Source organism: Chiloscyllium plagiosum, unplaced genomic scaffold (genome assembly GCF_037043375.1).
Source record: "Chiloscyllium plagiosum isolate Xiang-an unplaced genomic scaffold, Cpla_swu_hap1 HiC_scaffold_8, whole genome shotgun sequence".
Classification (NCBI taxonomy): Eukaryota; Metazoa; Chordata; class Chondrichthyes; order Orectolobiformes; family Hemiscylliidae; genus Chiloscyllium; species Chiloscyllium plagiosum.
This window is the reverse complement of record NW_028270146.1, coordinates 46,841,603-46,869,359: the sequence shown is the minus strand read 5'-3', so window position 1 is coordinate 46,869,359 and position 27,757 is coordinate 46,841,603. Positions and strand designations below refer to the sequence as shown.

Here is a 27,757-nt window from a genome sequence, read left to right as displayed (position 1 = left end):
CAGAAAGTGCTGGTTAATTGTAGAACCACATCCATCGGTGGATGCTTTGGTTTGGGTTTTTCATATGAGTTGGTCGAATATTGCCTGTGCCCTTCATATTATGGAGCAACGTATTATTTGATTTGTTCAGCCAAAGAACAAAGAAAATTATAGCACAGGAACAGGCCCTTCAGCCCTCCAAGCCTGCGCTGATCCAGATCCTCTATCTAAACCTGCCACCTATTTTCTAAGGGCCTGTATCCCTATGTTCCCTGCCCATTCATGTATCTGTCTAAATACATCTTAAATGACGCTATCATGCCCGCCTCAACGACCGCCGCTGCCAATGCGTTCCAGGCACTCATCACCCTCTGCGTAAAGAACTTTCCAAGCAAATCTCTCCTAAACTTTTCCTCTCTCACCTTGAACTCATGACCCCTAGTAATTGCATTGCCCACTCTGGGATAAAGGTCCTTGCTATTCACCCTGTCTACACCTCTCATAATTTTGTGGACCTCAATCAGGTTCCCCCTTCAAACTCTGTCTTTCTAATGAAAATAATCCTAACCTATTCAACCTCTCTTCATAGTTAGCACCCTTCATACCAGGCAGCATCCTAGTGAACCTCCTCTGCATCCTCTCCAAAGCATCCACATCATTTTGGTAATGTGGCAACCAGAACGGTACACAGTATTCCAAATGTGGCTGAACCAAAGTCTTATACAACTGTAACATAACCTGCCAATTCTTGTACTCAATACCCCGACCGATGAAGGAAAGCATGCCGTTTGCCTTCTATGGACCTGTGTTACCACCTTCAGGGAACAATGGACATGAACACCCAGATCTCTGTACATTTACTGCATAGTTCGCTCTTGATTTGGATATTCCAAAATGCATCAGCTCGCATTTGCCTTGTTTGAACTCCATCTGCCATTTCCCTGCCCACCTCTCCAATCTATCTATATTCTGCTGTATCCTCTGACAGTTCCCTTCACTACCTGCTACTCCACCAATCTTAGTGTCATCTGCAATCATCAGAATGTATGACTTCTGTAGCTGGCATTAAAGGCAATTCATGCATGACAATGCTCAACTGTGCAGAATGTCCATTCAGACTGATAATAGCATCCTATTAGTGAAAAACACCACTTGTGTAGTAGCAGTGTGAAATGGCTTGTTTAAACTTTAGAGATCCTTAACATTTTGAGGTAAATCAGGCACCCTATGATTTATTGGCCCATTTACAAGTTTGTACAAATGCTTCCACTTTCAGAATTGAAAAGTGCCCCAGGACTTGATAGCTTTTAATCTCATGAGTTTTCGCAGTACTTTTCTGGAGAGACTGATTGTTTTAAGTACCTCCCGTCCCTCTACCCCGTGGTTTTTCCTATTGTTACTTTGAGATGCGTTTTGTGCCCAAATATGAATACAGATCCATACTACTAATCCCTATCCTCTGATAATATGTATACTGTTATTAGTAGTTCACTACCTTCATCCTCTGAGGGACATACTCATTTTAGCTATTTTCTTCATTTATACTTTGAAAGCTCTGACTGTCTGCTTTTAAATTTTTTGCTCGTTTACTGTCAGATTCTAATTTCTCCACCAATTTATTTTCAGTAATATTTTCTTGGTTCCTAAAATGTTCCCAATCTTCTGGCTTACAACTTGTCTTCGAAGGACTGAGTAGCTTTCCTTTCAACCTTAACTTTTTAAGTTAGCCTGTTGGCTACTTCACCAATGATGAAAGGGAAGAGGAGGACAACACAAAATAAAAACATTTTGTTTGTTTTTCAGTTTTGATGAATGGAAGGTGCAAAGTTCTGTCTCTTTCTTAGCAATGTTCTTAAAACTCAACATAGTTTCCATTTCAATCGTCACCTTTGATACTGTATTCCAGTTTCACAACTCTCCTACAAGATATATGTTATTTTTGTTTTGTTCCCAATATTTTGCAGTCAATCACGCCACCTCAATCTCCATTTCTCCAAACAGCTCCAAAATTTATGTCTTTCTTTTTGAGGTTATTTCTTCAGACTAAAAAAACTTATGCTGCACCTTTGCATCAACATCCTTCCTATGAGGTGAAGCCGAAAACTGCATACAGCACTGAAGAATTCTATATAAATTAATTATATACCATGACTTTTATATTCTATAAACCATACTATAAAATACCTGCATTCCTATGCAACAATTATGCATCTCTGTCACTTCCCCAGAAAGTATAATACCTCAATGTGCATCTTAGTACTAAGTGCTGCCACCATTCTCCCCCTCATTCCAGTAAATGGCAAGTTGATACTTACCACGATCAACACATTCTGTTCATCCAGTTTTAAATAGAAACTCGATGACATTAGCTGTATTTATCTTAAATATTTTTGGAAGGGAACATCACATGAAAGCCTTCTATCAAGCACATGGTACTGAAGTGGCTTTGTACACACTGCCACAGATTTTTTAAAAAAGGCTCGAAACACAGACAGCAACAATGAAGAGTTGAAAGCCGATGGGAAGAAAAGGGCTAGCAGGAAGAAGCAATTGAAAATAAAGAGAAAAAATATTTTGAGATTTACTGTATGACAAAAAATGTACAACAAAATTTTAATTTCTTATTTACTACTTTATACTGACAAGAACTAACAATAAACCTTTTAACTTATTTCTTTATTTTTCTACTTTTTAACCTAAGATTATGTACCCAGATTGAAGAGTGTGGTGCTGGAAAAGCACAGGAGCAGAACAGTCAATGTTTTGAGCATAAGATCTTCATCAGGAATGAGGGAGTCGCCCAAGGGGGGCTGTGTGATAAATGGGAGGGGTGTGGGGCTGGAGGGGGAAGGTAGCTGGGAATGCAATAAGTAGATGAAGGTTGGGGTGAAGGTGATAGGTCAGAGAGGAGGATGAAGTGGAAAGGTGGGAAGCAAGATAGGACAGTGCCAAGTTGGAAGGTTAAATCTGGGACAAGATGGGGGAGGGCAACTGAGGAAACTGATGAAATCCACATTGATCTCGTGTGGCAGGAGGGTCCTAAGGCAGAAGACAAAGCGTTCTTCCTCCAGGCATTGGGTGGCTAGAGTTTGGTGGTGGAGGCGGCCCAGGACTTGCATGTCCTTGGCGGAGTGGGAGGGGGAGATAAAGTGTTCACTCACAGGATGGTGGGTTTGTTCTGTGTGAGTGTACCAGAGATATTCTCTAAACATTTCGCAAGTTGGTGCCCTGTCTCTCTAATGGAGGTTGGTGTGGTGGAAGGTGAGGACTGGAGGGGTTCTGTCTTTGTTGTGATTGGAAGAGTGGGGTTCAAGGGCGGAGATGCGGGAAGTGGAGATGCACTGGAGGGCGTTGTCGCCCACGTGGGAAGGGAAATCACAATCTTTGAAGGAGGAGGCCATCTGGTGTGTTCTATGGTGGCACAGTGGTTAGCACTGCTGCTTCACAGCACCAGAGACCTGGGTTCAATTCCTGCCTCAGCTCTCGACAGATTGATCAGGAAAATAGGTTAATGGAAAAAATTAAATATTTTTGAGGGGTTTGTGTAGTGCAGTGGTAGTATGCCTACAATTGAGTCAGGAGGTCTGGGTTCAAGTCCCAAAAAAATGTCGATTAGAAATAGTTTGAACATTTTGACTTAAAGAAATTTTTGTTAAATAACAATTCTTTTGCATGGCGACACGTGATTTTCTTTTCATCCTGCAGAACTTCTAATTTTTTTGTTCATTCACAGGACGTGGGCATCAGTGGCTAGGCCAGCATTTACTATCCATCCATAAATCTCCCTGAAGGCAGTTAAATATCAACCACATTGCTATGGGTCTGAAGACACATGTAGGCCAGACCAAGTAAGGATGGCAGTTTCCTTCCCTAATTACAGATATTTATTGAATTCAAATTCAATAATTTGAACCTGGGTCCTCAGAATATTACCTGGGTATCTGGATTGATAATCCAACATTAATACCAGTCGACCATCACCTCCCTTGAGCAAAGAATGGCACCAACCTAAATGGAAAAGCTCAAGCTTTTCCTACAATATTCATTTAGTATGATAAAGTACTATAGGCTGGGCCTCCACAAGATCACATAACACGTTCATCCCAGATGTCCAACTTGTCTTTTTGAAAGAGTTATTTAATTTGTCCCAACCTCTCTGCTATGTATAATCATGCAATAGGCCTTAGAAATTGCCTTTAAAATTTAAAAGTCCTATTTCTTTTTAAGTGCAATATCTTGCTAATTTTCCTAATTTACTGGGGACACAACCAATTCATGGGATTGCCTAAAGACAGCACAGCCAGAGATTGCGAAATAAACTATAGAAATATAAATGTTAAATATATTTATTTTAAACACATTCAATTGTGCAGTAAACAGTGCACCGACTAAGGAGAAACACGGTTTTGATGGAATCTGTGAATGATTAATTATACCTACTGAGGAAAACACTTTCTGCTGCAAGCACATGACTGCAATAATAAGGGCTCATGTGGCACAGTAGTACTGTCCTATCCCTGAGCCAGAAGGACTAAGTTCAAGTCTCACCTGTTCCAGTTGTGTTCAGTAGCATTTCCGAACACTTTGAGATAATATCCATGATTGCAATAATAAATGCATCACTGTTTGTATCTACCTGTTTGTAGATAGAGTTCTCCATTAGTTTGGATGATCCATGCAGTGTCATCACTTAAAGCAACATATGCAGCATTTGGTAGAGCCTCATACCAATGTCTCTTCCCTTTCATTGTCACTTTAGCACAGGCAAAAGCTTTGCTTGATTTTTGTTCAATCTTCCATAACAGCACACCTGTTATTAAAAAGTAAAATAATTCCAAAGATGTCTAAAATTAAAATACAGGAGGTTTTAGTTTAGTCAATATATGCTTTGCAAACAAGGCGCAGAATATATTCTAATTGTACAATTACCTACATTCTCCCTCAAGCACTTTTTAACTATTTGCGTGTACATAATTTATATTCTATTAGAAATGTATAATGAGAGAGCTGACAAGTTCCTATCTTCGATTCCACAAATATCTGGAATTCTGCACAACAGAGCAACACCATTTTTTCACTGACCTGATGGTGATACAGCCACCTGTTGTACACCATCCTCAAACTTCTGCCACCGCAAACTTGTACCATGAAATGGGCTACAGTATAGTCCACCTTTGTAGTCTAAACACCAGACATGCTTCTCAGAGACCACAAGGCTGAGGATATTATAGCCCGGGCCAGAGTAACCCATCCAGCTCTCAGCAAACTAAAAACACCAAATAAACAGAAGTCAATTATTTTTTCAGTATGAATTTTCCTCTTTTTCTTGTCCTTTCAAGAACCAGTGTCTATGTTCTCATTTCAAAACATATGCGCCTTATTCAAGAATAAGTTTTTCAGTTTCCACATTTAAGTTAACAATGAATTCATAGAACTGACAAAAATATTTCAAACTTTTGTAATTGCCATCAAAACTCTTAAATAAATAATTTGTGGGCGACATGGTGGCTAGCACTGCTGCCTCACAGCGCCAGAGACCCGGGGTCAATTCCCGACTCAGGTGACCGACTGTGTGGAGTTTGCACATTCTCCCCGTGTCTGCGTGGGTTTCCTCCGGGGGCTCCGGTTTCCTCCCACAGTCACAAAGATGTGCAGGTCAGGTGAATTGGCCATACTAAATTGCCCGTAGTGTTAGGTTAAAGGGGTAAATGTAGGGGTATGGGTGGGTTGCGCTTCGGCGGGTCGGTGTGGACTTGTTGGGCCGAAGGGCCTGTTTCCACACTGTAAGTAATCTAATCTAATCTAATCAATGTCATGTGCTTACCTGGCCAACTGCTTTTTCTTTGGTAACATGTTACATTAAAGAACAGATGATAATTAAAAATAGAACAAATGTAATTTATGAATTTTTAATTTCAAGAGTAAACATTAAAAGAAAAACAAATATAGATTTTGCTTCACCTGATCCGATTTTAAAAGCTCCATTTCATCTGAAACAGAAGTATTCAGATCTTGAAAAACTGAACCTTGTGATTTTTCAGCATCAGAAGTGAGAATGTGTTCAGTCACACTGGTTTCAGATAATGAAGGAGGTCCTCCATGGCCATAAATATCCTCATCATCACTGGAAGATGAAAGTTGTTGTTGGACTTTCTTTTCGTCAGTGATAGCATTATCAACTGAACAAACAGTTTCAAAAGGTTGCGGAGATTCAGTTCTGTCTGATAAATTGGGTACATTGTATGACACACATAACTGTGAAAATGCATTGATTTCTTGTCTGTTGTGATCTTTGTCTGGTGAAAGAATTCTCATCAGTAGTGCATGACGCTCATCCAAGAAAGACTCTGAGCTTTCACTTAAAGATCCTTGCAAATTTAGGCCACCAGACAACACAGATTTTTCTGGATCTCGAGATCTTAATTCCAAAGGTTCACTGTTGCAAACCACATCAAACATAGTGTTAACTAAATTTGCTTGTTGTCTAAGTACTGGTTCAGAACTTGACACTGAAACCTCGCCTCTGCAGTCTTTGTTTTTATTGCAGGAACTGTCTAAAGTTTCCAATTTGACAGAAGATACAGTATCTAAACATTCTGCAAAATGTAAATCAGAGGAATATGTATTTTCATTCATTGTAGTTGCAGTCTTCAAAGATTCTGCTAAACTGTCTGATGGGAGATGGTCATCCTGTGACGTTGATGTACACTCAGGAGATTGTATGGAGCCAAAAATATTGGAATTACTCTCCTCTCGCAAAAAAGTATCCAATTCTGTACCAATCTGGCTCTCTTGTTCAGAAAAATCAGTGATCAAGTGATCCAGGCTGCTGCTCAACAAACTCATTTGATCAGACAAGTCACAAGTTGTGGTTATGGAGCCATCAAAAGCAAAGTCACTCAACAGTGCTGGCTCTGAACTTTGGGAACTATTGGAACAGTCAATTTCATGTTTTACAAGACTGCCTTCAGATCCAGAACTTGCTGTATGACAAACAACATGCAATTATTCATAAACAGAGACACTTTGCAGCAGGAAAACAGAAAATCGGATCAAAAAGCAATTTTACATTACCTGTAACTACAATATATAATTGCAGCATCGTATTACAAATTATTAATTAAAATAAAATCCTCAATGAGCGAAAAAAATTCCTTCCATCATACAGAAACCATATTCATCTAGAACAATGCTGTAAAATTTTCCATGGCATTATGTGCACTTCTCCAAATTATGGATCACATTACTATATTTGAACAGAGCAATTCCAAACCAGTTTAAAATAAAATTGAACTTCTCTCTCTCTCTCTCTTCATGATAGTAAACTTATGCCATCCAATTATCAATTTTCCAACCACTTTTCCAGTGTTTCCCACCAAAATGTTCAAGTTGTGAGAATGTGTGTCACATTATTTTTATTATAATTAGATTAATAAGCAGAACCACCTTAGAAATATAGCCTTGTAATTGTCCAAAATTAGCAGGCAGTAAATCTGATTCTACTCTGAAAAGTTGCATGCCAATTTGATGGTTGTCATTAAATATCAACAGCATCACTTCAGGTTTTTGCAAATTATCATTGAAGTCCTCAGTGCTGGTTTGCATATTTAAATTAGATAACCCTTAATTTAGATTAATGAAGTCAACAAGGGTTATAAAGCCAAAGAGGTAAAAACAATGACTGCAAATGCTGGAAACCAGATTCTGGATTAGTGGTGCTGGAAGAGCACAGCAGTTCAGGCAGCATCCAAGGAGCTTCGAAATCGACATTTCGAGCAAAAGCCCTTCATCAGGAATAAAGGCAGTGAGCCTGAAGCATGGAGAGATAAGCTAGAGGAGGGTGGGGGTGGGGAGAAAGTAGCATAGAGTACAATGGATGAGTGGGGGAGGGAATGAAGATGATAGGTCAGGGAGGAGAGGGTGGAGTGGATAGGCGGAAAAGGAGATAGGCAGGTAGGACAAGTCATGGGGACAGTGCTGAGCTGCAAGTTTAGAACTAGGGTGAGGTGGGGGGAGGGGAAATGAGGAAACTGTTGAAGTCCACATTGTTGCCCTGGGGTTGAAGTGTTCTGAGGCGGAAGATGAGGCGTTCTTCCTCCAGGCGTCTGGTGGTGAGGGAGCGGCGGTGAAGGAGGCCCAGGACCTCCATGTCCTCGGCAGAGTGGGAGGGGGAGTTGAAATGTTGGGCCACAGGGCGGTGTGGTTGATTGGTGCGGGTGTCCCGGAGTTGTTCCCCAAAACGCTCTGCTAGGAGGCGTCCAGTCTCCCCAATGTAGAGGAGACTGCATCGGGAGCAACGGATACAATAAATGATATTCGTGGATGTGCAAGTAAAACTTTGATGGATGTGGAAGGCTCCTTTAGGGCCTTGGATAGAGGTCAGGGAGGAGGTGTGGGTGCAGGTTTTACAGTTCCTGCGGTGGCAGGGGAAAGTGCCAGGAAGGGAGGGTGGGTTGTAGGGGGGCGTGGACCTGACCAGGTAGTCACGGAGGGAACGGTCTTTGCGGAAGGCGGAAAGGGGTGGGGAGGGAAATATATCCCTGGTGGTGGGGTCTGTTTGGAGTTGGCGGAAAAGGTTATATTAAAAAAATACCTTGCTTGCGTTTCTTCTTCTTTTTTACAGGAACAACAATGAGCTGTTGGTTGAATTCTTCCATGTTCATTGTTCTGAATCTTTCTGCAGAATCTGAAATCTTTGTTAATCCTACAGGCGAGGAAATTGCTCCTATCTGCTGTTCCGGAGATGTTACATGGCTAAAAACACTAATACCACTGTTTGTAGAGCTGCTTCTGCTCCTTGGCTCACTTGTTTCTGAATGTCTTCCCTCTCCTGTCTCGTCCCAGGGATGTCTTTCCATTTCGTTTTTTGAACTCAAATTTGGCTCAAGTTCTGAAGACGACGAATGGTGTGCTTCAAACCGATCAGTTTCTGAAGTTTTATTTTCACTTCGCATTTCTTTTGAGTCTGTTGCAATCACTGTTTCTTGAACTGATTCCCTGGAGCTGACTGTTAGCGGGGAGTTTAATTGTGAATGCACTCCTGAAAAGGCAATTACATCTGCATTAAGTTTACATCAGATTTAGAAACTTTCCGAGGAAAAGAATCTGGAGATTCAGGACGGCCTCTATTCACAGTATTTTAAACAATATTTTACCCTTCCTTGCCTTGAAGCGATTGTCAAATTGTTGAACCTTTTTAAAAAAAGCTGAAGGTGATAGCTTAACATTGTCAATGTCCATCTGAATTTTGAAAATAATATCTTGTACTTGTAAATCTTATATGTATAAGAACTATCAAATTAACACGCACATGAAGATGGAAGTTACAAAAAAAACCTCAAGAACCAAACCAAAACAGAAAAAGGGTATTTAGACATTGGAGTGTGTGCTATAATTCTGCTTATTAGCTACCTAATTTGCGTGTCCTAATTCACATTGACTTTGTCCTATAACCACCTTTGGATTAAACAAAATGAACAATCCTAGGATTTAAAATGAACAACTGAACATTTACAGAAGTATTCCAAGCTCCTAGTACCCTTTGAATATGCTTCTGAACTTCACTCCTAAAGAAAACCAGGCAGTAATATTTAGATTATGACCTCTAGTCCTTGATTTTCTAACCAGAAGAAACCTGGTTTTGCATTGTCATGCCTTTGAAAAAGGAAAAAAAAAAGGAAATCCTGAAGAAACCCAAGAACATTATACGGAAACAGAATGTAAAGACAAAAGCAAATTTAGGCCAATAATTTCATATCTTCTTCTGTTATTTTAAATATATAATTACAAAAATATGGCACTCGGCCACAGAACAAGGAATCACCAACCTGACCCCCTTGAAATCAAGTATAGTAGTTTGTGCGCATTTGTTTTAGATCTGTACATTATACTTACTGACTTGAGTATCAATTTAAATTCAGTATGAAACTGTTAATGTGCCAATAGCATTATTGGGGAGAATGATATCACAGAGGAAGAGCAAGATAGTCAAGCACGAGGTCTCAGACATTCTGGTTAAAGTTGAAAAAAAAACTTAATTCAATAAAGCATAATGAAAAAAGTTTAATTAATATTGTACACGTGGTGACACAGCGGTTAGCGCTACTGCCTCACAGTACCAGAGAGCCAGGTTCGATTCCAATCTTGGGCATTTGTATGTGGAGTTTCCACATTCTCCTCATGTCTCTGTGGGGCTGCTCCAGTTTCCTCCCACATCCAAAGATGTGTGGGTTAGGTCGATTGGTCATGCTAGAAAAATTACCCAGTAGTGTTCAGGGAGATGTGGTTTAAGTGGATTAGTCATGGTAAAATAAAAAACAATCTGGGGTTTCAGGGATATGGCTGGATGGGGGAGATGGATTTGAGTGGGATACTCTTCAGACCATGCAGACTCAATGGCCTGAATGATCTCTTTTTGCATGGATTTTATGATTCTGATTTCCAAACTGACTTGTTATAAAACAGAGACAGAACCAAAAGGATATTTTATACCTCTGTATTCACAATGCAGAAAAATTAAACTTTTGAAGACTCCCAAATAGTCACTCCAACAGGTCCTAACTAGACTTTTGATTAACCAATCCCAGATTTTGTGAATAATTAATTTCTAGACACCAGTTTTGTATCTTAAACAAAAGACTTAACAATTTATTAAATACAAACTAACATTAGCAGAGAGAAAATGTAATCAGCATGGTAAGCTGACACGTCTATGCTTTAAACCCAAAACATTTGTTTTCAGCACCATTCACACAAAAGACCATGATGTGGAAGTGCAGTGTTGGACTGGGGTGGACAAAGTCAGAAATCACACAACACCATGTTATAGTCCAACAGTTTTATCTGAAATCACAAGCTTTCAGACAGCTGCTCCTTCGTCAGGTGAAGCAGAGAGAAGTGGACAGACATGAAATTTATAGGCAGAGAGATCATTGCAAGAAAATTCCAGGTAATTAAGTGTGTCAAAAGATAGTACAAATGGTGTGAGTGGAGTGTCGACAGGGTGGTCATTTGCAACAATTTGTTATTTAGCCTATGCATCTCCCTCCACTTCACCTGATGAAAGAACAACACTCCAAAAGCTTATGATTCCAAATAAACCTGTTGGATTATAACCTGGTGTCATGTGACTTCTGACACAAAAGACAGAAATAAACAAAGTTGAAGCATAATTAAAACTGATTACCTAAATATCCTTCATGGTGCATTGTTCACAGGCAACTGTTTTTTCTGAAACATTGACCAGGGTCACCTTCTTAGTTCACTCAAGGAAAGGCGGCAACACTTCTTTCTTTGGGTTTCTGGACGCTGGCACATCAGATTAGACAGTGAGCTTTCAAACCTCTTCTGAAGAAGGGTCACGGGACCCAAAATGTTAACTCTGTTTTCTCTGCACAGATGTTGCCAGACCTGCTGAGTTTTTCCAGCGATTTCTGTTGTTGTTTCAAATCTTCATACTGTCTCAACAGCCTTCAAGAACCATCTCACAGAAAACATAGCTTAAAAAAATCTTTAATTCTGATTTCACCCCAGTAGACTGACTGAATCTCCCCGAGGTCTCAGTCACCGTTCAAAATCTGGCAACTGTTGAACACAGGGTCTCCCTCAAGCTTGCTGTGATCAACTCCTCAGGTATTGGCCTCTTGAATAGCCAATTTCTGCTACTTATTTAAACACAATGCTTTTCCTGAGCTAGTTTTGGGGTGGGGGCTGGTGGAGGCTGGTCGGTGGAACCATTTAATCAAGGCTCAGCCTACAATTAACCTCCAGGTTTGGCTTTTCAAACAAACAAAGCTTGCCAAGTCTGTTCTTTCCTTTTTAACCCAAACTGTCCCAAAGTCCAACGGTCAATTCTGGCTCAAAATTGAAAATTCATAAAAGAACAAAATAAAATAAATGAAGAATCTGTGAGGTATCCAAGACTAAAAGCATTTCTTTACAGATGTGAACAATACTGATTCATAATAATTTATAAATGTACACAAACTTCTTTAAAAACTGTTCAAAAAGCAATGCAGGTGCATTATTTGCTTGGTCAGGAAAAGAACTGAAAACTGTGCAATGGAACCGCTTAACAAAGTTATCATATGCACACAGAGTGCATGCATACACCTTCAATAACACAGCTATTGCATTTCAATTCCACAACAACAACCCATCCAAGGAAATCAGCAAACAAAAGGAAACTCGGCAAGGAATCTACTATTTCTAAAATTTGGAGTTTAATTCACAAGGAGGGAATCCCAGACTTCTGCTTCACAATGGGCAACTCAGTAAACCTGCTGTCAACCATATACACTCAAGAAACCAGTCGATGTCATGTAAATGTCAACCCTCTACTTTTGGCCAAATAATCTGGAAGTTTCCACATATCTTGTGTAAAAGTCGACCCTAGTTCTTCACAGATAACAGATTAATGTTTATGAGGCAGTATGCTGGCCATCACATCCTACTCCAGCTTTCTAGTCTGCTAGTTGTTCTGCTCCACGCATGGTGTTCCAGTCCACTGGCTGTTGTGTTCCACTCCAGGTTTTCGGAATTCATTGGTTATTTCTCTTTATTTGTTTAGATTAGATTCCCTTCAGTGCGGAAAGAGGCCCTTTGGCCCAACCAGTCCACACCGACCCACCGAAGGCTAACCTACCCAGACCCATTTCTCTCTGACTAATGCATCTAACCCTATGGGCAATTTAGCATGGTCAATTCACCTAACCTGCACATTTTTGGATTGTGGGAGGAAACCGGAGCACCCGGAGGAAACCCACGCAGACACGGGGAGAATGTGCAAACTCCACACAGACAGTCGCCTGAGGCTGGAATCGAACCTGGGACCCTGGTGCTGTGAGGTAGCAGTGCTAACCACTGAGCCACCATGCCGCCCCATGAGATCAGTTAGAGACCAGTTGGGCTTACAGTTATAGAGATGTACAGCATGAAAACAGACCCTTCGGTCCAACCTGTCCATGCCAACCAGATATCCCAACCCAATCTATTCCCATCTACCAGTACCCGGCCCATATCTCTCCAAACACTTCCTATTTATATATCCATCCAAATGCCTTTTCAATGTTGCAATTGTACCAGCCTCCCCCACTTCCTCTGGCAGCTCATTCCATAGACGTACCACCCTTTGTGAGAAACAGTTGCCCCTTAGGTCTCTTTTATATCTTTTCCCTCTCACCCTCAACCTATGCCCTCTAGTTCTGGATTCCCCGACCCCAGGGAAAAGACTTTGTCTATTTATCCTATCCATACCCCTCATGATTTTGTAAACCTCTATAAGGTCACCCCTCAACCTCTGACGGTCCAGGGAAAACAGCCCCATGCCTCCAACCCTGGCAACATCCTTGTAGATCTTTTCTGAACCCTTTCAAGTTTCACAACATCTTTGCAATAGGAAGGAGACCAGAATTGCACGCAATATTCCAACAGTGCGGTATGAATTTTGACGGGCATGAATTTCAGCCCCTCAAAAGTATCCATGTAATTGCTGACCCCATAAATTTAACTTTAAAAGGCAGTCAAAAAAATTCAACTATTACTCGAGTATATACGGTATATACTCAAGTCATAATTAACATAGAAAGTGAAGAATAAATAGAGATATAGAAGACAAATGTGGCAAATATTTTGTGAAGAGCTACAACAGCCTTGAGCGTGGAGTTTGCATATTGTCCCTGTTTCTGCATGGGTTTCCTCTGGGTGCTCCGGTTTCCTCCTGCAGTCCAGAGATGTGCAGATTAGGTGAATTGGCCATGCTAAATTTCCCATAGTGTTCAGGAAGGTGTGGGTTCGATGCAATAGTCAGGGGAAATGTAGAGCAATACGGTAGGAGAATGGGTTCTGTGTCGGTTACTCTTCAAGGGTTGGTGTGGACTTGTTGGGCCAAATGGCCTGTTTCCACACTGTAGGGATTCTACGAACAGAATATGTACAGGGTATGTGGAGAATTGAAGGAAACTAAAACAGGAGGATTTGAGCTATAGAGAGGTTGAATAGGATGGGGCTGTTTCCGCTGGAGTGTCGGAGGTTGAGGGATGACCTTATAGAGGTTTATAAAATCATGAGGGGCATGGATAGGATAAATAGACAATGTCTTTTCCCTGGGGTGGGAGAGTCCAGAACTAGAGGGCATAGGTTTATGGTGAGAGGGGAAAGATATAAAAGAGACCTAAGGGGTAACCTTTTCATGCAGAGGGTGGTATGTGTATGGAATGAGCTGCCAGAGAAAGTGGTGGAGGCTGGTACAATTGCAACATTTAAAAGGCATTTGGATGGGTATATGAGTAGGAAGGGTTTGGAGGGATATGGGCCAGGTTCTGGTAAGTGGGACTAGATTAGATTGTGATATCTGATCAGCATGAACGAGTTGGACCTAAGGATCGGTTTCCGTGCTGTATGCCTCTATGACTCTATAAAAGTGAGGTAATGCTCTCTAAAAACACAGAATCAGTCTTACCAGGAACTAAATGGATTAGACTTAGCAAAATAAGTCTTTAATGGAAGTCCAAAGGAAAGAAAAAAACAGTTTTTCTTAAATTTAACCAGTAATGAGAACAGAAGAAACTCCTACTCAGGTTATTTTCTGCAACATGAGAGTCCACACTGTTTGTCACAGAGTTGCATAACATGGAAACAGACCCTTCAGTCCAGCATGTCAATGCTGACCAGATATCCTAAATTAATATAGTCCCATTTGCCAGCATTCAGCCTATATTGCTCTAAATGCTTCCTATTCATGTACCTATCCAGATGCCTGTGAATGACAATAGGTTCTACAGACACCAGACCACGTGAATGCTTGATGGTACTGTGTATGTCAAGAACCCCACAATAAAATCAGATTAATTCTTGCATGAAGTGGCACTGAAAATAACAACAAAGTGGATTACGTTTTTGACTGTAGTTTCTTCTCTGTAGGATTCAAAGCATCTGTCAAACAAATCTGGAAATCATTAATCCCACCACAGAATTCAATGTGCATTAAGTAATTATGCATAGTGCTAATACAAAACCTACACAGCATTTTATACCAATATTCTGTAGAATGCTTAGGCTTGGAGATTCCTCATGTTTACACCCATTGCAGGTGCAAAACAATTATTTGGCTAAAAGAATGCACAATTGAGAGTGTAAGTTAATTACAATGAACCCAAATCCTCTCAATTTTATACATATATATGTCAAATAAATTGCTATGTTGGAATCCATCTACATTCTTAGATGTTACCATGTTGTTGGCTCCCAATATCTTCAATTTTGCTTTTACATAGGATCTTTCAAAGCTGCAATAAAATTTCCAGGCAGTTTTGGTTTTTTTTTTTTAAAATTGAATTATATTGATCCTTTCAAAGTCACAAGATGTCCCAAAGTGTGTTACAGCCAAATAATTACCTTGTGAAGAGTATTCACTGTTGGAGATGCAGCAGTTTATTTGAGGACAGCAAACACTTCCAAACAGAAATATGATAATAGCTAAATGTTAATTGATGGATAATTATTGGTCAAATCTTAGGGGATACATTATGTTCTTCTTGAAATTGAGTAATTTTGTCTTTTAGTAACTACCTGAATGGAGTGACAAGGCCTTAGGTTAACTTTCCAACGGAGAGATAGCACCACTGCAGTATTGGTCTGGAGAGCCAGCTTAGATTTCTATTCCTAAGTTCTTTAGTGGGCCTTGACCTGGTAATGTTCTGCAGGAAGAGTACTACCAATTGAACTACTGCTGACATACATTTTAATTACACTTTTTAAATATTTTTAAACATCCTCACTGAAACCTGCTCTGTACTTTCAGTTCCTGTCAATTCACACCAACCTCAGTGTAGTGCCCGTATTTATGACAGATTAATTCTGGGTGTTAGAAAGAAGTTTTACATGCATTGTCACTGGGTGCGCAGGTCCACAGATCACTGAAGGTGGCAGTGCAGATAGATAAGGCAGTTAAAAAAAGCTTATAACATGCGTACCTTCATTGAAAGTGGCATTGAGTATAAAGATAGACAAATTATGCCGCTGCTTTATAGAACTTTAGTTAGGCCACACTTAGAATATTGTATACAGTTCTGTTCACCATACTAACAGAAGGATGTGGATGCTTTGGAGAAGGTACAGAAAAGGTTTACCAGGTCATTCCAGGTATGGGGGATTTTAGCTATGAAGCAAGGTTGACTAAACTGGGTTTATTTTCACTGGAATGCAGGAAGTTGAGGGGCGACCCAATTGAAGTTTATAAGATTATAAATGGCAGGGATGGAGTGGAAGGCATGAGGCTTTTTCCCAGGGTGGAGGGGTCAACTACTAAGGGCCACAGGAGAGGAGAAGTTTAAAAAAGACATGCGAGGCAGTTTTTTTCACACAAAAGGTGGTGAGTGCCTGGAATGCATTGCCAGAGAAGGTGATGGAAGCAGAAACAATAGCAGCATTCAAGAAGCACCTGGAGGAATAAATGAATAGGAAAAGAATAGAGGGATATCGATCCTGTAAGTGAAGACAGTTTTAGTATGGTAGGGCAAAATGTGGCAGTACAAACTTGGAGGGCTGAAGGGCTTGTTCCTGTGCTGTATTGTTTTTTTGTTCTAAAACTGTTCTAACATTGTTTAGTACAGTTTATTCAAGGCAGGAATCCTGTGGCTTCACTGTCTTAGTAAATCCTCTGGAAACTCACATTTTCTGTACTTTTTTAAAAAGTTATTGGTCCCTATCCTGATTATAGCACAAATATGGAGGTCTGGTGCAGAACTGTACTTAGGAACAACTTTTGAAATTAGTAAAATAAGAGTAATATTGGGCACATGTTCAAATCCATCTTCTGTGTTGTGCCTGAGGATCAGAAGACTAAGACAAAATAAAAGTACAGTCATCTACAAATGTTCCTCAAATGTTTTTTATTCTTAGTCAATGGTTTTCTGGCTTAAAAAAGCCTAACCTAATCTGCACATCCTTGTAATGTGGAAATCAACCAGGTTATCACAACAAATAAACTTTTGACGTCAAATACTATCTTGTGTAAACATTTACGAACTTGAAAAACAAATCAAAACAGGGTTCTGTAAAACTATACCCAAGAAGAAAGTTTAACTTAGGGTGACAGAAGACTGTGGCAATTTTTGGACTGTCAGCAGATTTTACAGCAGACTGATCTCCAAACCTGTTCTCAATCATCCCCTCCCAATAAAAATTTTCCCAAAGATTTGCTTGGCCAGAATGCACTTTAACTTAAATATTTTTATGATCTTTTAAGTTTCTTCCCGCTCTGTGAATAATACTTGGATCAGATCACTGAAATCTATAGCTCTTTAGCACACACCATGTGGTCATGTCATGCATAGGTCTAGATAATGAATATAATGAACCATTCCAGCCATGAAAGAGATCAAAGAGCAAGATTCATATTTTTAGTCTTCATGGGCTAGCTAAACATTGTACATTAAGGACTACAGAAGGAGGACTTCTGATATCCTCTACTTGGTTGGCACAGAGACCAACATCAATTCCCGACTGTCAGCAAATGAAAACCGAGCATTCAAATTGTTATGTTTCTGATATCTACCATAGTACCATGAGACATGCAGGTTTACCCAACTCAGCCCGAAGTGATGTTTTATAATCAAGCAACCTTACCCATTAACTTGAAAGATTCTGGTTTGTTGGAAATTCGAATTATATCACGGTCGTCAGTCAACATGAAAATTTCATCATCTGTACAGGAAACAGACACAATGGCACTGAGCCCTTCGAGTCCACCAATCAGAGCCTGCAAATGCCATGTAATAAATATTAAAATGTGATGTTGTTAGTTAACTGACTTGACTTATACAAATTTCCATCATTAAGTAATACAGAACATGTTTAGATAGAAAGGATCATTTGGGGCTGGAGTTTACAGAGATGGCCAATGTTTCATCACCAGGGATGAAAATGGCAGGCAAGACTGCCACCTGCAGTCAATGAATGAAGTGACGCTGTAGGTAATGTCTAAATAAAGATGGCAGCCCTCACCAGAAGGTGCAGGAGCTTGGCAGCACCAATGCTAGCATTGGCCACTGCTTATATTGCAGATGCAAGAAGATGATGCCTCAGTGCTGAGTGCCCTCAAAGAAAGTTCTGTCGGGGATGATGGGACTAGGCAGGCATGCAACAGTAATTGGGGGTTTGTTTCAGTGGGTGGTCTCCCTAAGCAGTGCCAAGCTCACCTAATCAAGGTAAAATGTTCCTGGAGACAGGAAGTGGCTCTTAATTGATCAACGTGTTTAAATTGGGCTGTAGCAAGAAACCAATGTGCCAACTCTCCCACTGTTAGCAACGTGGCATGATAGGGGGAATGTGTTGAGCGTTCTACTCTGACATTTCTTGTGCCATTTTGTCAGCCTTCCTACCTCCCAGCTTGTCCCAAGGGGCTAAAGGATTTCTGCTCAGCTTAATATTTTACTGTAGAAATGTGTTAGAACTTAATAATTGTTTAAAAGCAGAACAAAAATGTCTCAATTCACTTAAACTCTGTAAAATATCACTAAAAGTACAAAAGTAACTTTTGAAAAATGGTGTTCTCAATTCTCATTATAGCACAAGACCCCTTAATCTTCTCTGGCCACAACTGATCTGTCCTTAGAAAAGACCTTATATTAAACACAACCACTGCAATGAATTCAGGCTGGCATGATCCTGAGCTCTTCTTCCTTTGTATTAGACTCCTCAGCCAGTTTAGATTAGATTAGATTCCCTACAATTTGGAAACAGGCCCTTCGGCCCAACAAGTCCACACCAACCCTCTGAAGAGTAACCCTCCCAGACCCATTCCCCATTTACCCTTGACTAATGCAATTTAGCATGGCCAATTCACCTCACCTGCACATCTTTGGATTGTGGGAGGAAACTGGAGCACCCAGAGAAAACCCACGCAGACACAGGGAGAATACGCAAACTGCACACAGACAGTCACCCAAGGCAGGAATCGAACCTGGGTCCCTGGCGCTGTGAAGCAGCAGTGTTAACCACTGAGCCGCCCTAGACACTTCTCTAGACAGCAGCCATTTTTAAAAAAATCATACATAGGATGTGGGCATCGCTGAAGAGGCCAGCATTTATTGCACATCCATAACTACTGCTGTGGGTCTGGTGTCACGTTTAGGCCAGACCAGGTGAGGATGGCAGTTTCCTTCCTTGAAGTTCATTAGTGAACCAGATAGGTTTTTTCTGCCAATCGACAATGGTTTCTTGCTTAGAGATTCATAGAGTTGTACTCAGACTCGTAATTCCAGCAGCTTTTGTTTTGAATTAAAACTTAATCTGCTATGCTGGGATTCAAATCCGAGTCCCCAGAACATTACCTGGGTTGTGAAGAATAATAGTCTAGCAATAGACCAAAAGCTCCCACTTTTCTGTTTCACAGCCCCCCTTTCTACTTCTAGTTTTCTACCCCCACCTGGACTTCCCTTTTGTCTCTTATCTACACTATCTGCTGATCTGAACTTTACCTTGCAGAGACTGAATGCAATTCAGTAACAGTTTATCCTATCCCTCCTGAACCATGACCCCATACTGGTCATCACCCTATTGTCTCCAGACTATGAAAGACCTCGTCGCTTTTAGAAATACTCCCTATCCAGATAAAAATCTCAGATCCCAACCCCAGTCAACCTATTTCTACTTCCTTCGCAACATGTATGAATAGGATTTCACTGGTAAACCTATTCTTTTCAGTCTGTTTCTGTCCCACTCAACTATTGAATGTTCTCCATTTCTGACATGTCTAGCAGGATGGCACCACAAAACACACCTATCAAAGCCTGAAAAGACTGTTTTCTTAATTGCACTCTGGTCCCCTCCTTACTTAGTCTTCCTATAGCAGTTTCCACAAGAACAAGGTGCAACACTTGTTTTGTTCCTCCTCCTGTCTCACCATCCAAGGTTTCAAATATTTATTCCAGATTTTAAAAAGGTGATTCATAATGACATCTCAACTTAGTTTACTGTATTTACTGCCTACAATGACACCAAATTCAGATAATAGAATCCCTAATGTGGAAGTAGGCCATTTGGTCTATCAAATCCACACCCCCCCTCCAAACAGCATCCCACCCAGACCCACTCCCCTACTGTATCCCTGTAATTCTCATGGCTAGTCCTGCATGCCTGGATACTGTGGGCAATTTAGCATGGCCAACCCACCTAACCTGCACATTTTTGGACTGTGGGAGAAAACCGGAGCACCCAGAGGAAACCCGCACCGACATGCGGAGAGTTTTCAAACTCCACACAGTTGCCCGAGGCTGGAATTGAACCCAGATCTCTGGTGCTGTGAAGCAACAGTGCTAACTACTGCACTGAGCCACAGATCCAGTGACTGTTTTGCAGAACCCCTCCACTCGGTCTACAAGCACTCGTCCCCCACAGTGTTCTAATGATGTTTTAACTTTCACTTAAGCAATAGCAATTCATTTCTTGATTAGGCAATTTACTGCCCTCCAGATTCAAAATGGAGTTCACTAATTTCAGATTATGTGCCAATTTTACTGCCTTTTCTTTTCACAACTTGTAGTTTCACTCTTTGCTCTTGGGCATCAGCTGTTCATCATTCTACTATTTACATTACCACTTGACACAACTTATATTTTTTCACTTGTCCCAATATCACTCACTTTGGCCTTGCACAATTGTCATTTAATCTCACCTGTTTCTCACTGTATTACAGACCTTCCGTCTTGTGCTTTTGCCAACTCACCCCTCTATTACATTTTCAATTCTTCTCAGTTTTTATTGGATTATTGATCTAATTCATGAACTCAGATGGCATCGATGGAGAGAAACAGACTGCTTCCAGCATTTTCTGTTTTTATTTCAGTACAAGTCCCTATAAGTTTTCCACTTTTAGAATTTTTCAGATGGATATGGTCAACATCTATACAATTCAAAAACATACCCACAAAAGGCTGGGCAGTTAATTTTGTTCCATGATGGTTTAGGTCTAAACCCATTTGAAAGACAAACACAGTGAAGCAAATTTTTCCTCCAATTGCTAGTTGAAATAAATCATTTTTTAACCACTTCATTATGAACATGAATATTCCAAGCATGCTCCATAGTGACACTTTCATTTTCGATACCTTATCTCCTCTGAACATTGACAACTTAGTACTAAACTAAGTGTTTTTGCACTTTGCTGTCAGAAGTTCTGAACCTATCTAGGGCCCTGAAAGGTTTTATAGAAAAGGTCACTTTCATAACTTTCACCCTATCAATAGGAAATGAATACAAAGCTCTGGTGCTGAGGATGATAATGCAGTGCTCCAAATGCATTGTGCATTTTCTCCTTCAGGTAATGTATTTCTCATCCTCTGAGAAAATAGGCGACAGGTTTAATAGAAGATCTTGATTGGCGCAGGCTTGGAGAGCTGAAGGGCCTGTCCCTGTGATGTAATTTTCTTTGTTCTATTCTTTGTTCTTTGTGGGAAAGAGCAGCTAGGACACACTCCTTACAGACCTTGGCACTAACCCACATGTTCAGTCATCGATGGGATGACTATCCTATCTGAAGCACCTGCAGTTCTTTTTATCATAGGATGTCTGAGCAGTTTCAAGAATTTACTTCTCACTGTCATTTACATCGCGTGTTTTATTCAGTATCCAGCTAATATGGTTTAAAATTTGTAAGATGTTCTGAAGTTATCACATAAACCCCAAAACCTACTGTATCCTGTGATCACGATTAGCTCTCCAAGACATGTAAACATATGTTGTCTCCTTTGGCAGAGAGGAAATTCATCACTTGAACATTCTTTCTCTGTGATTTCTTGTAGTTTTATACTCAAGTTTAAATGTTCATTTAAGTTACAACTGGATTTATATTAGTTCCCTTCCTTTGAAAATCTGCTTTGTTCAATGGGAAAGCTAGGATGTCTTCTCTCCTAGGTTTATTGTTTTGTCTGTCATCTTAGAAAAGTATTTCCTTTGTAGCTTTTTGAACTTATATTTTAATATAAATCAGGTAGCCAAAACTCCAGTATGTTCAAAGTGAAGTGAGGCCTTTTAAATGTCCAGACCACGGGAAATCCTTTAAAATGTCCAGGGACTGGATGTCCCATTAATGTGTTCACACAAGGAGAAACCATTCCAGTATTCTCATTGTCTGTCATCTGACCTGTTCACAGTACTTTGTATTTTGATGTTGTTATTGTTCATCCCATCGATGACTGAACATGTGGGTTAGTGCCAAGGTCTGTAAGGAGTGTGTCCTAGCTGCTCTTTCCCACAAAGAACAAAGAATAGAACAAAGAAAATTACATCACAGGAACAGGCCCTTCGGCTCTCCAAGCCTGCGCCAATCAAGATCTTCTATTAAACCTGTCGCCTATTTTCTAAGGATCTGTATCCCTCTGCACCCTGCCCATTCATGTAACTGTTTAGATACATCTTAAATGATTCTATCATGCCCACCTCTACCACCTCCATGGCAACGCATTCCAGGAACCCACCACCCTCTGCGTAAAGAACTTTCCAAGAATATCTCCCTTAAAATTTTCCCCTCTCACCTTGAACCGTGACCCCTAGTAATTGAGTGCCCCACTCTGGGGAAAAAAGCTATCCATCCTCTCATGATTTTATAGACCTCAATCAAGTCCCCCTCAACCTTTGTCTTTCTAATGAAAATAGTCCTAATCTAACCTCTCTTCACAGAACCCTTCATACTAGGCAACATCCTGGTGAACCTCCTCTGCACTCTCTCCAAAGTACCCGCATCCTTTTGGTAGTGTGATGACCAGAATTGTACACAGTATTTCAAACGTGGCCGAACCAAAGACCTATACAACTGTAACATGACCTCCAAACCTTGTACTCAATATCCTGTTCGATGAAGGAAAGCATGCTGTATGGTTTCTTGATCAACTATCGACCTGCGTTGCAACCTTCAGGGAACATCCAGATCTCTCTGTACAGTAATTTTCCATTTATCATATAGTTTGCTCTAGAATTTGATCATCCAAAATGCATCATCTTGCATTTGCCTGGATTGAACTCCCCATTTGCCATTTCTTCGCCCAACACTCCCAATCTATCTATATTCTGCTGCATTCTCTTGACAGTCCCCTTCACTGTCTGCTACTCCACCAATCTTAGTGTCATCTGCAAACTTGTTAATCTGACCACCTTTACCTTCCTCCAGATCATTTATGTATATCACCAACAACAGTGGTCCCAACACGGATCCCTGTGGAATGTCACTGGTCACAGTTCTCCATTTTGGAAACTCCTTTCCACTACCAATGTCTGCTGCTGCCCAGACAGTTCTCTATCCATCTAGCTAGAACACCCTGGACCCCATGCGACTTCATCTTCTCCATCAGCTACCATGGGGAACCTTATCAAACCCATTACTGAAGTCCATGTATATGCCATCTACAACCCTTCCCTCATCAATCAACTTTGCCATTTCCTCAAATAATTCTATTAAGTTGGTAAGACATGACCTTCCCTACAAAAAACCATACTGCCTATCACTGATTAGCCCATTTTCTTCCCTCAGTATCTTCTCTAGCAGCTTCCCTACCATTGACATCAGCTCACTGGTTTAAAATTACCTGGATTATCCCTTCTACTCAGGGATAATACCGGTTGTTTCAAACCTGTCACTGATCTCCACCAGGCTGGCACAAAGCAGAATGGGAGCATTGTGTGATGTTGACCCAAGAGAGGGATAATGGAGAAAGGAGACAGCCAAGTGGGAATTTCACTCAGTCTCTCACTTCTTACTCTTAAATCCCCAACCCCAGACAATGCCCACACAATGCCTCCATCTGCTGACATGCCATTCTATCCCCGGCTTACACAGGTACAGGTGGAATCTGAATTCAATAAAAATCTGGAAATCGGAGTCTAATGATGATGGTGAATTAATTGTCACGGGAAATGCCCATCTGGTTCACTACAGTCCTTACCTGGTCTGGCCTATATGTGACACCAGATCCATAGTAGCGTGGTTGACTCTGCACTGCCCTCTGAGAAATTAAGGATGAATAATAAATGTTGACCTAGTCAATGATGCCCTCATCCTGCGAACGAATAGTTATCATGATGAAACATTTTGGTGATTTTTTAGATTAGATTCCGTACAGTGTGGAAACAGACCCTTCAGCCCAACAAGTCCACACCGACTCTCCGAAGAGCAACCAACCCCAGACCCACCTCCCTCTGACTAGTGCGCCTAACACCATGGGCAATTTAACATAGCCAATTCACCTAGCTTGCACATCTTTGTGATTATGGGAGAAAACCGGAGCACCCGGAGTAAACCCACGCAGACACGGGAAGAATGTGCAAACTCCACACAGAGTCTCCTGAGGCTAGAATCGAACCTGGGACCCTGGTGCAGTGAGGTAGCAGTGCTAACTACTGTGCCACCATGCCCCCCCCCGATTTGCTGACATCTGTCTGTAAAAGCTAATACGGCGACATCAGTGGGATAAAGGCCAACAGGGTGCAGCAATCTTGGGATAAAGGAAAACAGAATAGTATAAATATGCAGACCATCGTGTGATTCAATGAGCTGAGATTTGCTCATATGAGCTGTGACTGGCCACAGAGAGGGGTTCATCAGTTAAGAACCAGGATAAAAGAGAGCCTCCTCAGACAAGGTTATGCAGTGGCGAGGACCCAAAATTCCTGATTTTTCCTAAACTCTACAAAAGGATGTTCTCACTGCATCAGTGAAACCTGGAGGATATTAATTCTGTACAAGTTAATCCCTACAACTACAAAGAACGCAACTAGTCCTCACGTTTTTTTTTAGTATCAACAAACACAGATCTTACAAGATGCTTATCCATGGAACTGTGTTCCTCTGGAACCAGGGTCAAAAGGTGTTCTAACATTCAACTTTGGACCTTGAACATGAGTGTCAGGGTCACAAACACGGAACACTATTGCCAGATACCTTTCATCCCCAATCCTAAACGTGCCATTCTTGGTGGCTGTGCCGTCAGCTGCCTGGATCCTATGTTCTGTTTCTTCCTGTCTGAACCTCTTCACCTTTCCATTTCATTTTCCTAAATTCCTTATAATCCACTTCTTCAGGCAAGATTTTGGTCACCTCTTAGGAACTTTGAAACTCATTGGAACTCTTGATGTGACTGTCTCTGTGGAAATGTTGTCATTCACTAGACCTGATCACTGAGTGAATGAGTGTATAAAAGGACTGTAAGCCTGTGACCAGGGCTGTGCCGCAAGGATCAGTGTTGGGTCAACTGCTTTTTGTCACTTACATAAATGATTTGGATGTGACTGTGGGAGGTATGGTTAGTTAATTTGCAGAGGACACCATGATTGCTGATGTCGTGGACAGCCAAGAAGGTCACCTCAGAGTACAACAGGATCTCGATCAAATGGGCCAATGAGCCAAGGATTGACAGATGGAGTTTAACTTAGATAAATGAGAGGTGCTACATTTTGGAAAGGCAAATCAGGGTGGGACTTATTGGTAATCTCCTGGGGAACAAAAAGACCTTGGAGTGCAGGTTCATAGACCCTTGAAAGTGGAGTTGCAGTAGATAGAATAGTGAAAAAGGCATTTGGTGTGCTTGCCTATTGGTCAGTGCATTGGGTATAGGAGTTAGGAGAGCATATTGCGGCTGAATAGGACATTGGTTAGGCCACGTTTGGAATACTGCATACAATTCTGATCTCCCTGCTACAGGAAGGATCTTGGGAAACTTGAAAGGGTTCAGAAAAGATTTACAAGGATGTTGCCAGGGTTGGAGAGGAGAGGCTGTATTCGCTGGGGCTGTTTTCCCAGGAGTGTCAGAGGCTGAGGAGTGACCTTATAGAAGTTTATAAAATTAAGAGGAGTTTGGATAGGGTAAATATACGAGGTCTTTTCTCTGGGGGGGGGTCCAAAATCAGAGGGCATAGGTTTAAGGTCAGAGGGGAAAGACTTAAAAGGGACTCAAGTGGCAACTTTTTCACACAGAGGGTGGTGCATGTACAGAATGAGCTGCCAGAGGAAGTGGTGGAGGCTGGTAGCTACAACATTTAAAAGCCATCTGTATAGGTATATGAATAGGGATGGTTTAGAAGGGCATGGGCCAAATGCCGGCAATTGGGACTAGATCTATTTAGGATATCTGGTGGGCATGGACAAGTTGGACTGAAGGGTGTTTCCATGCTGTACATATCTATGACTCTACATTTACAACAGCAGTTTTAGTTTGCTACAAACTCTGTCCCTACTTTTCTCTTTTCCAATTTTCCCATTCCCCTTTATCTGAACATAGCCACTTTTTTATTCACCCCACCATGGAATGTGAGCATGGTTCACAAGGCAGCATTTGCTGTCCTTCCCTAATTACTGTCAAGGACAACAGTCAGAACAGAGTGTCATCAACAATCTTTTGATACTTGCATAATCATTAATCTTACTACAGCTTTGTTCATAAAACATTTGGATTGGGAGCATGACTTCAAAGCCACACTCCAACAGGTCTTTGCCAGAATATCCAGCAGAAGGCCCTGGAAATAAGTAAAGGAACTGTAGCCTACTCCTCTTTCCTTACTGTGGTTCTTGGAGTCCACTGTAGACATCAAATGGCATCCCATTCTTAGAGGGAGAAACATGACACACACTAGAAATCATGTTGGCTAGCTTATTTTCTAATTTCACATTAATCTATAATACTAGCTTTGTTTCCCACTGTCAGTTTTAAATAGTTTAGCTTGGTAGACAAATAACGCATTACAGAATAAGGCATTGGATAAGATCTGCCTGAGGAGCAGAGTGTTCCCCCAGTGTTCATCAAGCAAATCCAAACATGAATGAGCTTGCCATATTATCAGTGCAGACATACTGACTGACATATTTGCCAATGTCATAACATACGTTAAAAGTAATTAAATGACTGTGAATGGTTTTTGAGTACCCAAAGATAAAAGCAGCAGAGATGTTCTGATTGCTTCTTTGCATGAAATCCTGCTCATCCATCAACCTGTGCATTGTGACCTGCCCTGGCTCCACATCAGACAATACTTCACTTATAAAACAAAAACTCATCCCAGATTTCAAAACCTTTCATGAACACATCCTCCCTATTTCTGTAATCTCCTCCAATCCCACAACTCTCCAGGATATGTGCACTCCTCTAATGCAGGCTTTTTGAGCTTCCCAGTTTTCAACTTGCCTTCAGATGTCCTTGTCCTAATTTATCCTTAAATCTTTATCTGTCTCTTTCCTCCTCTAATATGCACCTTAAAACTCACCTCCTTTCTAAGCTTTGGTCACCCATCATACTATCTCCTTATGGAGCTCAATATAAAATTTTATTTTGCAATACTGCTGTGAAAGTCTTGGGCATTTTGTTTTTGAGCAGCAAAGGCATCATATCAAACAAACAGCTCCAATTGTGGTTGATAGTGCCACCGTGTGGCAGGACATCACCCACAATAAACAAAAAGAAAAGTCCTTTAACAAACTATTTAGAGTCATAGAGATGTACAGCACAGAGACAGACCCTTCGGTCCAATCTGTCCATGCCAACAAGATATCCCAACCATATCTTCGCCCACCTGCCAACACCCAGCCCATATCCCTCTAAACCCTTCCTAAACCCTTCCCATCCAAATGCCTTTTAAATGTTGCTATTGTACCAGCCTCCACCACTCCCTCTGGCAGCTCATTCCATAAACGTACCACCCTCTCCGTGAAAAATTTGCTCCTTAGGTCTCTTTTATATCTTTCCCCTCTCACCCTAAACCTATGCCCTCTAGTTATGGACTCTCCCACCCCAGGGAA

The 27,757-nt window shown here is 41.0% G+C and overlaps 1 protein-coding gene across 6 annotated transcripts in view; it reads right to left on the bottom strand.

Moving 5' to 3' along the window:
- The window catches only part of tecpr2 (tectonin beta-propeller repeat containing 2), a 114,676-nt gene that overhangs the window by 64,743 nt on the left and 22,176 nt on the right, over positions 1–27,757 (bottom strand). For all 6 annotated transcript variants that reach the window (XM_043697447.2, XM_087989782.1, XM_087989784.1 and 3 more), the window contains 5 exons: positions 17,605–17,737; positions 8,573–9,019; positions 5,941–6,962; positions 5,062–5,245; positions 4,616–4,789 (listed from right to left, as the gene is read on the bottom strand). In XM_043697447.2, the coding sequence (XP_043553382.2) occupies positions 4,616–4,789; positions 5,062–5,245; positions 5,941–6,962; positions 8,573–9,019; positions 17,605–17,737 (1,960 nt within the window). The remainder of the gene's footprint in view (positions 1–4,615; positions 4,790–5,061; positions 5,246–5,940; positions 6,963–8,572; positions 9,020–17,604; positions 17,738–27,757) is intronic.